Genomic DNA, 13,166 nt, shown 5'->3' on the forward strand with positions numbered 1-13,166 from the left:
TAGCCCACCATCTTCCAAAGTGTTAAACAAAGAGCTCCCATGATCTGTTAGCACTGTGTTTGGGCGAGATGACTCGAACGATGACCTAATTTTAGCTCAAAATCTGCAAAATTGACTCAGTTATAACCATTTTGTGTTTGCTAAGGTCGATTCGCTGTGGCGTCCATCTTAAATTGTGTTGACTCCTAAAGTCATTGATCTGTAATGTCCATCCAGTGATGACTTTCTGAGAGGTTCATTGAAATTCACAAGTTTCATTAAAATTCATTCAGAGATTCTTGTGATATGTTGCTGCCAAACAGACACAAGCTATTACATGACTGCCAGGCCTATTATGGTGGCGTGAACTACAAAACAATCATAATACAAATATATACAATTTTAAAACTTTTGTGCTTGAAATGTTGTATTTAGCTGTGAATGTTAACAACTACTCTTACAGAGATGAATGCAAGCAATAGCCTTGTGCCTCAAAATACTTGAAAATAGGGAACATAAATTTGTCATAGCACCTTGCAGGTATAACAAATATGTATCCACATTCACAAACACACACACACACACACACACAGACACACACTTCTCAGCACAGTTCATTGGCCCAGGGGGTTTCCTACCCTCTGCTTTGTCTGTCTGGGTTGTGAGATCCAGGTTATGGCCACTGACTCACCCTCAGGCTGAACGGTTATGGTGTGTGGCTTGTCAGGCCTCAGGGGAGCTCTCTGCTCTACTCACATGAGAGTAGTATTTAGTCCATCAGAACTGTGACTTTCATATGGCTTCAGACAGAGGTTATCACAGGAAAGCACTGGCTATTTTGCGATCCCGTTCTTCTCACGTTAGATGGCAGCGAGGCGAGCATCGTAAGACAACGTATATTTTTGATGGGCCAATCTGACTGCCTTTGTCATTTAATTTTTTGTTGTTTCAATTACACACCAATTTGTAATCATTAGACAAAAAAAAAACATTGCTTGTTGACTAATAATAAAGGTCAAAGCATAAATAATGTGAATTAAAAATAGACTTTAGTGCTATATTTAAAATGAGCTGGCAGCAGTAAACAATGGACGGAGCGGCAATCTAATTCTGTGCAGACTCAGCAAAGTTTTGAATTCACTGAAACGTATGCAGGGCTTTTATTTTGAAGGCCTCCAGTAGCTGATTGGTGTAGAGCTCTGTCAGCTTCCACAAACAGAACTCCCCCCTGGAAATAAAGCCATCCAAACCTAATGTTTGGGTTTTATGCATCAATATTTATTTTTGTCAACTTGTGGCAGTCTTTCTATTCTTTTTACTGAGTGTATGAGCAAGGACTGTTCTCCAACACTTGTCAAATCTTTTGCTGAGCCTTTTCTGTCAGCACTGCCCACTGTGAGAAAGACATCCTTTTAGACAAGCCTGTAGAACAAGATATAAGGTAATCATAATGTTGCAGGTCACTGTATATTCATTTAAGCTTTGCATTGGAGTTTATTAACTTAGTGAATACTTCTGGAATTAGTCCGTTCTACTACAACTGACTGAAAAGCAGTTTATCATACAAACATGATTATGACTGAATAAGTTACCTTATTTACATTTTTCCCCCCAACTTGTTAGAGCCTTATTTGCTCCCCTCCTAGAAATCAGCTTCTTCTTTTTTTTTCCTTTTTCAAACAGACCAAACTTGTTTTTGTCAGTTGACAGTATCCCTCTCCAAGACAGGAAGAGCTCAATTCTCTTCTGTCACTAAGTCACTAAGATCTGTCCAAATGGTCCACCGCACCGTCTTCTGTCACTTCTCATCTCCACGGGCACTTTGAAATGGATGAGTAGCGGCTGGCTGCTTTGTGTTTTGTTTTCTCTGTCTGTGTTTGCTCCCTGTTTAAACAACGCAGAAATCGGTCTGCTTGTCAGCCTGGTGCTGTGTGCGGTTCGCTCGGCGTGGATTTCTCCAGAGTCTACCCCGAGTCTGAATTTGAATTAAGTCATCTGTTCACTTTCTCTGATCTAATTTACCATCATCTTGGAGGACATTCCTGACCTCTTTCGAATAACTGCAACACTGTGATAATTAGCTCTTATGTATGGATGACATCGGTTATAATTGCTAAGCATCACGCCAACTGCCTGCAGTGATAATGGTAAATATTACCATGGTAAGATTTTTTTTTCCTCCCATATTTAATCAAGTTTTTCTCATTTTTCTTGAAATATTGCTTTAACTGTGTAGGTGGGTAAGCTTGGATTTGCCTTCTGGGACTATGTGGTGGGCTTGATAGGCCCAGATGTTTCCAGTGAAAAGAAGCAAATGCTAATTACTAGCTGTATCTCCAGGCATCCCACATAGAAACATAGTCTTAAGTACTTAATATACTAAGACGCACTGCCTAGAAGGAACACTGCTCAGGTTTTTTATTTTTCCCCCCTAAATTGTCATCATAGTTTCTCTTTTCTATCATCAAATTTATTTTAATATGACTATGAGTCACATATTTGTGTTGGGTGTTGTGGCAGAAAAATCGAGAGAGATGGTGATTTTTTTATTTTATTTTATTTTTTAATATAAATTCAAGGAATGTCGAGCAAAAATCTCAGGGGCTTGAGGCAGGCAGTTCTGAGCAGCAAAATATGTCTGCCGTAAAGATAATGAGCCGACGCTCTTGCAAAGCCACAATGCTTATGAAAAACATTTATCAGACAAGGGTGCCAGCTTTTGTCAGAGCTGAAGGGATCAGTGAAAAGGACAGTTTGACGTGCAATCAGACACACGAGCAACACGGCAACTTGGCAGCATATAGTAAAAGACACGGCACCAAATGTTATTTTCCCAAACAATAGGCGGTGGAATTTTGTTTGTCTTTCTACGAACTAACCAATGCCTACAGATTCAAGCAGAAGCTAGCATACACCCATGATGGGCATGGATGTCCTATTTTAGGCTTTGAACGATCTATTTGAACTGTTCTTTTTCCAGAGTGGAATGATTATGATCTTTCAAAACAAGAATGAGCTGCACAAGTTTGAATTTATTATGATTCTCTTCTTATCTGTATAGGGTCAAAGATACATATTCATGCAGGCTCACATTTATACACACACCCTCTACTAATATTTAGGTAAGTGTTCCGTAGCAAGTTTCACCTGGACCCGAATCTTTTTGTAGCCATCGACAAGTTTGTGGCAGCATATTTTTGGCTGGATATATGACCATTTGTTTTGGCTCCAAGCAGGCTTTTATAAGCATATAGTCCACAAATTTTCAATAGAGTTTAGGTCAAGCTTTTAGGAAGGTCATGCCAGAAACTTAATATTAGCTGCTTTAACCATTAAAAAAAAACTATTTTAGTGTGTTTGGGATAACTGTCTTGTTTAAACACCCAACTGTGTCCAAGTGTAAACTGTCTAGCTGCTGATTTCAGGTGAAGTTGAAGAATTTGATGGTAGTCTTTCGACTTATTGCAGTACACCAGTACCATCGGCAGCAAATTAGCTCTATCACCTGTCATGCATGGGGGTGGTAGTATCATGCTGTACAGTGTTCTTAGTGTTGAAAGCCACATTTTGGCTCCTCCAAACATATTTCTCATCATCGTGGTTAAACAGCTCAATGTTTGTCTCGTTTGACCATTAAATTATTATTTTTTTCCAAGAAGGCATTTGGCTTGTCCATGTGGGCAGCTGCGAATTTCAGTCAAGCTTCAAAGTGTTGTTTATGGAGCAGTTTCCAGTTTGTTTGTTTTTGTCAGGGTTGAGCCTTGATGGTTTTTGGATTGTTCCTAAACATCCTAACCTTTGTTTTTCCTTCTGTCTAAGAGTGTCAGATGAGTATCAGTAAGTGCTGTCAAAACAAATCCTTTTTTTTTATTCTGGACGAGAAAAAAACCTAGAAGCTGCAGTCAATCATGATCACAAACAGGAAGTTAATAAAGCCTTGGCCTTGTCATGTTAAAAGACATTTAAGAACCTTCAGGACCCTTTATGAAGCTTTAGCTGAATGTCTGTATGTAAATATTGAAGCTTGTAAATCTGACTTTGTGTAAATCAATGAAAATTCACAATAAATTTGAATTTGTGCAACTAAATCTTCAACTCATTAAAGTGATGTTGAAAATAATCATTTCCCACTGGCAAACGAATGGTTTAAATAAATCATTATAATCCACAAATTAATATGACATTCATGCACATGATAGGTGCATGTAAACATCTGACAGCAACTTTACATTGTCACAATTCTTTTTGCCACCTATATGTTTTCAGTTTACTGTTCTTAAGCTTTGCGGGACACCATTATTGCACTGTTAGAGAAGACTTTTATCCGTTTTTATGTGGTTCCTAAACATTAAATAAAACATTTTGTAATAGCAAACATTGTAACATTACTGGTTTTATTATGGCGGTAAGCCATTAATTGTGGCCGCCCTCCTTTGCCACGAGTCTGCAAGACTATGTATTAGAGTGTTTATGAGACAGAACTGAGGGCAGTGCTGACAGATCTAAGAGTGCCTGTAAGCTGTTGTATTTAGACACAATGCGCAGTCAAGCACTCTAGAGACCACAGGCCCTTTGTTCCAATTTCCTCTACAGCAATTCAGGGCAGTGGTAAGGTGTATTTTTCTGATTTACTTAAGCACATGTGGTTAGTGCTGAAAGGCTGCAGAGCTGGTAGAGAAGAGTGTCTGGGGTGCAGGTGATTTGTCATCAGATGAGGTTCATTAGGGCTGGCAGTGTATTGTTGGGCCAACTACTGATGTGGAAAAGGGTCATGAATCAGGCACAGACTCTGCAAGGTTGCAGTAATATTGGTAATAATCACTTATGGATCCCGTGAATTCTTATGGAATTTTTTTTTAAATGTACAGTCTTCCACAATTTATACGATTTCTTCATTTAAACAGGGGTGTTTGGCAGTTAAATAGTACCATGGGTGGGGGGGGGGGGTGATTTAATCCCAGTGACGTGTGCTGTGTTGGGTGCATTCAGAAGTTTCTCATTGTGGTCACAAGGGTTATTTTACAAACAAAAAAAGCAGAAAACCGACACTTCAAGTTATGTGGAAGCTGGTTGAAGGGTTGTGCACCACTGAGGCCATAAGTGAGTTTTCAAAACCCACTCTTTATGTCCATCTTATCCAAAATGGAAGCCGGCTAACCTGAATTCTGGCAATACCTGCACAAGCTGGTATAAATAAAACATACACTTACATGTATCTGTGGCAATATCTGCCTTTAATAAACATTTAAGCTTTGGGAAACCGATAATTTATCGTTGGTTAAAGTTCCGTCTAAATCACTGCGTTTAATGAAGAGATACACGTCTAAAGTATACTGCACATTGTAGGGAAGAAGGTTACATAACATGCTACAGTAAAACTCCACAGATATTAGATAAACAATGGGGCAAGAAGGCCATAGATATAAAATCCTGTCTGCAGGCAGTTTTTTCTTTTTTCCTCAGAAAGCCCAGTTTCTTTCTACAGTCCAACGACATATGCATGTTATGTGAATCAGCTACTCAAAATTGCCTCTAGGTGTGAAAGTAGGTGTGAATGTGTTTGTCCGTCTGTACGTATTAACTGTGTGACATGCTGCCAGCATGTCCACACTGCAACCTCACCTCTCACCCAGTGTGTACTGGGGTAGACTCCAGCAACGAGGGATCCTAGAGTCAGGATTATAGGATTCTAATGTGCATGTGAAGGTTGATCAGGGAGTATACAAACCAAATGACATAAACTACTGTATTGAATCTGTTGTGTTTACATTTATAAAAGTGGCTAAATAAAGGTTTGCAAGGCAATGGACAAGGGTTAACTTTTGAGCGATTATGTATGCGCAAATATCAAACTTTGATTTGATTTTAATCTTTATTAATGTTAATATTAATATGGCTGAACAAATCAGTTTAACAACTCAATTAAATCTGATGTTCTCTCTCAGTAGTGACAATAGAAGAAAAGCACTTCAGGTGTTGTCAAACTGGAGTTGTTGAACTGATTTTTACAAGTTTACAAGGAAGAGAGGAAAGGGAAAGAAGGTAAAAGAAAGAAAAATACACATAATACCTTCAGTACTTGCTATAGATTTTGGTCTATTTGATGGAATTTGTGTGACGGTTTGCTTTAAGTTGGTCGGGGAAACTTTACATTTACTATTTTCCCTCCTATTAACGATTTAAGGGCTTGCTTTTTATGATTTGCCTTTAATCATCTTCTCTTCTCTGTATGTTCTTTGACCCTATTTAATTTCCTTTTCTATCCCTTGGCCTTTTCCATGCCTTCCCACTGCTCTAACCTTCTTCTACCCTTTCCTTTCCTGCCATCTCGATACACTTCTCCTCTCCAGCTGGGTTTGTGAAGTCGCCTCTGTCTGAGACTAAGCTTACTGGGGACACCTTTGAGCTGTACTGCGATGTGGTCGGTAACCCCACTCCAGAGATCCAGTGGTGGTACGCTGAGGTCAACCGAGCCGAATCCTTCAAGCAGCTGTGGGACGGAGCTCGCAAGCGTCGGGTGTCCATCAACACGGCCTACGGCACCAATGGGGTCAGTGTGCTCGGCATCACTCGCCTTACATTGGAGGACTCTGGGACCTATGAGTGTCGGGCAAGCAACGACCCGAAGCGCAATGACCTCCGACAAAACCCAGCCATGACCTGGATCCGAGCCCAGGCCACCATTTCAGTGCTACAGAGTGAGTGGTCTATGTGCTGCAGTACCTAGATGGTGAACAAACTAGAATATTCCACTTTTTAACCCTTTAAAATCCTTAAAGACCCTACCTAGCAACCACTGGCCAGCCACACCCCCACTCAACAAAATCGAAAAAAAAAAAAAAAGAAACAAGTTTTCTTTTACAATAAAAGCAAAAGAAATCAAATAACTGTCTAAATCTTGTCAGTGGTTGTCTTTTTTTGGTTTTGTTTTTAGTACTGAGTTGACTTTAGTTCCATTTGATAATTTTATGTTCTAGTGAATGAGGTGAATTCCCTGTCTTTCCCCAAATCCCCCGAGCGTCAAAAATGACAACAAACCCAGGAACTTTACCCAGTCTATCAACATTTCTCTTTCCTTCCAAACTAAATCTGTGTTCCTACTCTCTCATGTGTCCTTTTACAGTATTGTGATCATGACCCTTATTTTCCTGTATCCTAATTTCATCCTGTTTCGCTATTCTTAGATTTCCTTTGTGTTACTTCTTTATCATCATGTTGTGTCTTTTTTTTGTTGTTGTTGTTGCATTGATTGTTTTATTTACTTCAAAGCCCTGCCTCACAGCTAAATGCAGTAAAAGAAAAGAAAACCTAGTGGTGCTTTGAAGTAATAGTGTTTTTGATTTAGCTTTGTCACCCTGGGCACAGTATAAATGGGACTTTAAGAAGACACAAGGAGGGATCCGTTCAGGTGTAAAACTGTGATTCCTGCTGTCAACTCCTCCCTGATAAAAGCAAACATTTACTGCTTTCAAATTTATGTGTGGTAATCCAATAAAGGATGAGACCACATGGGGCCCCTGGAGTGTCTCCCCTTCTCGTTCAGATGAAATTTGCCTTTTACACGACAGTCTCCATGGATCTGCCAGTGCGATTTTTTTTTTTTAACCTTGTGCCTTCTCAGCCATTGAGTGTGTGACTGTGAATCAGTAATGACATTATATCCTTTAACCTTTAGCTCCACACACACAAACATTCAGACAAACCGAATTTGAACTGGACTTTTCCAATCTGCGCACGCTTCGGTGCTCTGCCCGCTGGAGCACAGGGAGATGTGGAATGCTGTTAGTCACAGTGAAGCTTTGAGAAGTTTAAAGGAGTCTGGTCATTGCTGACTTGTCTGATTGGACTGACAAAATTAGCCTTATGTGAGAATTTTACTATATTAAGTGTTGGACTAACGCAGTTTTCACTTTTACAAGAAGTCAGATGGACTTGTCACATTTTATAATCTACTCTCACTCTAAATTCACACATTTAGAAAATATATTTTGTCATTACTGAAAAAAGATCAATGTTCTTTGAATATACATGCAATAAATGAGTTATTCCATGTATATTACAGGCTATAATCTATAGCCCTTTGCAGCTTGAGAAACACTACAGAGTATAATTGTCTTGTTTTGGCCTTTTGTTCTTCCTCACTTTTGCCTGTGAATGTGAATTGCTCCAAATCAAAGATCAAACTCTGAACCTATGAAGGCTATTTGATTTACCTCACAAAGTCTTTTTCTGTCAAGTTGGCCTTTTGATTTTTAAGTAAGTGCAACCCTTCCGTTGAATTTAAAAAAAATGCATGCATGGATCATATCTGTTGAAAATAAAAAAGCTTTTTTTTTAAAAAAAAATGTGCTCAAAGTGCTATGGTACAAACACCATTATGAAATCACAAAAATTCAGATTTCATAATAAATAAGCAATTAAATATATTGGGAGACATATGCAGTGTAGATACCACCTTATTGTGACTGTGTTACGGCTAGCAGCCAATCTGCTTTGCATTAGCCACAAACAGCTGGCCTGCTTCTGCTCTGCTACTGCTCTGTTTCCAAAAAAAAAAAATGCATTCATTTACATACATTTTAAACTCGTTTAAAAAAAAAAAAAATTGAAAATGGGTATATTTGTTGCCAAAGAAGTGTGATTATTTTGCAGCAGCAGTGATCTGAAGCTAGGCTAGATGTTCTCCTGTTAGTCTGTCTGCAGAGCCTTGGAGCTTGGTTGCTGGCTGTGGTTTCACATGTTGCACACAGAACAAAACAAAGTTCTGTGGATCTCATTTGATTCGTAGCAAAAAAAAAATAATAAAAAGCATATTTCCCCAAACTGTTCCTCTGCTACTTCAACCAAAAACTGCAGCTGTGTTCGAGTTGAAATAAGTGACTCCGATGTAGGTAAGTTTTCATGTTGGGGGGGGGGAAATAAGTCTGTGAAGTTCTACAACATCATTGCTGATTACAATATGTACATTTTTTTTGCATTAACGTCACCCTGTCTGGACCTCCACACTAGCAGCTTGCAACTGGATGTCAGTAAATTGTGGAGCAAGGGATGTTTGAGCAACGCGTGTGGCTGTCACACCTGTTTTCCACCTGATTTCAGACAGAACGTAGATGGATTCTCTGTGCAAAAACACACCTGCTCAGTCCCCTTTCGTACTAAAATACATGCACATTAAATTTCTGTGGCATATCACTTATTTTGTCAAAATGTGACAGAATCCGGCTGTGCTTGATTACATTCTGATTAGGTTGAGGCGGATCAGAAGTTGCCACGTTTTAGGCCGCAACAAGATGTCCTACAAGCGACCTTTTGTCTAAATTGCCGGTGGAGAACTGTGCCATGTTTGCTAAATGTTAATTTATGTACCTCATGTCGTGTGCATACGCATGTCTCAAAGATACTATTAATAGTACACAGAGCTCTGCTTTGTAAGAGGGAAAGGGTCGTCATGGGGGATGGTAATAATAGCCCTTTAGCCATTTAGCATCCGGATCTACAGGAACATGGTGCCGTGAATGCTAAAAGAAGTCAACTGTCAGTCTCAGCAGTGGCCCTTAGCCTCTTACTTGTTCCCTTTTACTTTGCTAGCAGCTCAGCAGCAGCAGCAGCAGCCAGTAGTAGGATTATGATGCGTCTCCCCTCTGCTCCTCCCCTCTGGGGCTTTGTTGTTGCCATGGTTGGCCCGCCCTGAAGGAGGGGGAGGGGCAGCGTGCAGGAGGCCTCCTGCTCACTACTCAAGGCAGAGCAAAGGACGCCCTCTGCCTCTCTTATTGTCCTTTAGAAACGGGCCCTGGCATAGTTTCATAACCTGCATCGTGGTTAGCAGCGGAGACGCTCCTGAGGTTTAGCATCAGTCGTCAGCCAAGGCCTTCAGTTGTGGGACATATCCGTTTAATTATCCCGCCCATCCACGACACCTCCGCCATAAACTACAGGAGGTGAGCTTTGCTGCGTCGCCAGGCTGAGACACAGTGATCCTCGCTGCTTTATTTTTACTTAGCCCTAAAACACAGTCTGTAAAGCTAATAAAGTCACACATACACACAGCATTGTTAAACCCAAGGAGGGTGTTTAAACTCCATAATTAATAGGTGTTTCTCTTATTTTCATAGCTTAGCCTATGTGTTAACTCGAACGATTCTGGAAACAAGTGAACTTGTAGGTGTTAAAACATTTACAGTATACAGAAATTATGTTGAGATTTCACTGATATCCAGTTTGTTTGTTTTTTTTGTCATGTAATGCAAGTTCCAAATTATCTTATAAGTTGATGTGACTGAGCTGAGAAGAAATCAGGATATTTAGAGGTTTTATGGGTAAAGACAAGAAATAAGTTGTTTAATGGTTAAGAGTGAAATTCAAATACTGTAAATAAAAATAATACCAGTCTTTAATACTTATCTCTTTGTGGGTGAAGGATTAGGTTAGTTTTATATAATGATATTTGTTCTATTGGTTAGAGGCCTACACAAGTATGTAGACAGTGGGTATAAATGATCTTTACTCTGCTTCCTGAGACAGTTTAGGATATGAGGTTTTTTAAAACACATCCCATTTCTTCAGTTAAAATATTCACCGTATTGCAGATATCTTCTGTCTAATGCATATCCGTCAAAACTGTACACATTCAAATTTCCTCGGCTCAGCATGAACCACACCGCCACATTTCCACTCTTTAAGATAAATGACAGTCCACTGGATCCACGTTTTATGCTTTTAGTTTATTTGTTGTGTGAACTGCACTTCATAGACTCCCTCCCACATGGATCATTTAAAAACAGCACACAGCCTGCGGCGAGCACAGTCCAGCACTGGAGAAAGAATGAAAGCAGATTTTGAGTTGTCGTTCTGAGATAAGGTTTGACTGTCTCTGTCTTCCAGAACCAAAGATCAATGCTTCCACGGAGATCACCCTGTCGACGAACTCGTCCATCATACCAGTTATCCTGCAGTGTAGCCTGACAACTGACCACACGTCACACAGGGAAAGCTTCTGGATGAAGAACGGACAGGAGATCCCCAACACACGGACAGAGCAGAGGACCACGGTACACAGGTGACCAAAAAAACAACTCGGGAACTGCCAGTGTTACTTCTCACAGTGGCTAATGTGACCCTCCCACATATAAAAATGACATTATGACGTGACAACACAGCAGAGGTAATTTCGTAAAAAGGCACGTTTTTGTCTTAGTGGGGTCTGAAGTCATTCTTGGAGATCAAAACCTCCCATAAACGAAAGCTCTGTGGCGTGCTGATTAGCTCTGAGCTGGGAACGGGGGAAAGCTGCACACAGCTGCATGCATGGTAACTCAGGTTAGTTTTTCTGCTTGGCTGACTGATGGTAGGTACTTTGTTGTAAGTGGGACACGGTGTACACCGCAGTGTAGCACACATTTCCTCTTCTACTATGTCGTGTCTTTTTTTTTTCCTTTGGTTTCAACGAATTTTGTACAAAACACTTACCAAAGCTTATCTGCACAAGAATGTTTCTTGAAGAAATGGCCATCTTCCAATTTATTTATTTTTTATATCGATGAAATACCGCATAGGGGCTCTGTTCTGGCTCATGAAAACAAACCTTTCACCTTCCATTTTACCAGTAAGTTCAAATTAGTTTGAGGGAGCCAGTAAGTTTCTCACAAATGGAACCTCCACTGAAGTGCTTCAACGCGTCACAGCTCTCAATCTTCACGTCTGCATCTATTTTGAAATTAAACTCTATTATAACTTGTAAAAAACATGTCAGTTAGAGCTGTCGCCAAGTAAGCGCATTGTAGCAAACAGCTACTGTCACCTTCATGGACGTAACCCAGACTCTGCCTAGCCATGAGTTAAAACCAATTGGTCACTTCCTTGTCACACTACATCAGTGAAACACCGAACATTTCAGCTAAAACGCCTGTAGCGTCCTTCCCTGGAAAATCTAGGGCTGCTGTTTTGTAATAAAAGAGCAAAAAGCCAAGATTTTTTTTTTCTCTCTCTCTCTCTCTCACGGCCTTGTAGGTCCTTCAGGCTTTCACTGCTTTAGTCAAAACTAATTACTTGCCTGGAAAGTTATAATTAGATGTCTTCATTTACAGGACTACTTGCAGAGGAAGTGACTGGTAAGTGAAAGCTCTGGAATATTTTGTGATTTTTAATTTCATTTATTTTTTTATTTTTCTCAGAATTCCTAAACCACGAGCAGATGATTCTGGGGAATACTTGTGCGTTTACACCTTCGACAAGGCGCCAAATGCAAACGCAACAACTAAAGTGAACGGTAGGTTTTCTCTGTGACGCGATACCTGCGCCAACCCTTCCACCCCGAATGACACAATCAAATGGATGAAAAAGTGTCTGAGAATTGGATTTCGTCCTGGTGAATTGAAATGTCGGGAAAAGCCTTTTCTTAAATTTCTTTCAACGCACACACACACACACACACACACACGCGCGCGCGTAGAGAGATGAAAATGTCAGAGGAGCACTGACCACCTGAAGCTGTGTGAAGAGTCATTGTTGACAGAGATGAATCCATCCAGCGCAATGGGGCGATGACAGAGAGATTTCCCGAGGCTGTTGTCAGTTTTGGCTTCACTGAGACGTCAATTTAGTAAAATGGACAGGCACCGCACATGGTCTCCAAAACATGCAAATCACAGGGCCTACAAGGAAATGAAATGCTCACAAATGAAGCCCTAACGACATTCATAGGCCCATACAGCGCTACCAAAAGAGATATACGACATCACAGATTGCTCAAAGCAGCAAGTCTCTTTACTACCAGATACTGCTTCCATCCGAAATATTGTTTAATTTCTTAATTAAAAGACCCATCTATTAAAGAACAACCAGAGAGTGCAGCAGCTTGATTTGCCATGCAACAAGACTGTCACATTAGAGCACCACTCATCTGAGCACGAGAAACTGTTTGGCTTTAATATATTTATGGATAAGAAATAAGTAGTAAAATTACTCGATACGTGACACAATGGCTGGTGAAATATTTTCGGTCATTCTCCAGAATGACAGTTGGAGCTTGGTTTTTCCTTCGAGTGTCACCGTGAACTGTCATGCTCGGTGCTATAGACTGCGGCGGTAACGTGCTTAAAGGGATCGTTGAGTGTGTGTAAGATTTTGAAACTTACACACACACTGCAGAAGGAGAGTCACATATCTCGCTGATTCCTTAAAAATCAGCT

At 40.2% G+C, this 13,166-nt stretch overlaps 1 protein-coding gene across 2 annotated transcripts in view; it reads left to right on the forward strand.

The window, feature by feature from the left end:
• The window catches only part of nptnb (neuroplastin b), a 30,695-nt gene that overhangs the window by 9,255 nt on the left and 8,274 nt on the right, over positions 1-13,166 (forward strand). Inside the window, exons 2-4 of one of the 2 annotated variants that reach the window (XM_017423621.3) lie at positions 6,330-6,677; positions 10,861-11,035; positions 12,150-12,244. In XM_017423621.3, coding sequence (XP_017279110.1) covers positions 6,330-6,677; positions 10,861-11,035; positions 12,150-12,244 — 618 coding nt within the window. The remainder of the gene's footprint in view (positions 1-6,329; positions 6,678-10,860; positions 11,036-12,149; positions 12,245-13,166) is intronic. The other variant, XM_037979854.1, reaches the window with a different exon arrangement.

This window comes from Kryptolebias marmoratus, linkage group LG15 (assembly GCF_001649575.2).
Source record: "Kryptolebias marmoratus isolate JLee-2015 linkage group LG15, ASM164957v2, whole genome shotgun sequence".
Classification (NCBI taxonomy): domain Eukaryota; kingdom Metazoa; phylum Chordata; class Actinopteri; order Cyprinodontiformes; family Rivulidae; genus Kryptolebias; species Kryptolebias marmoratus.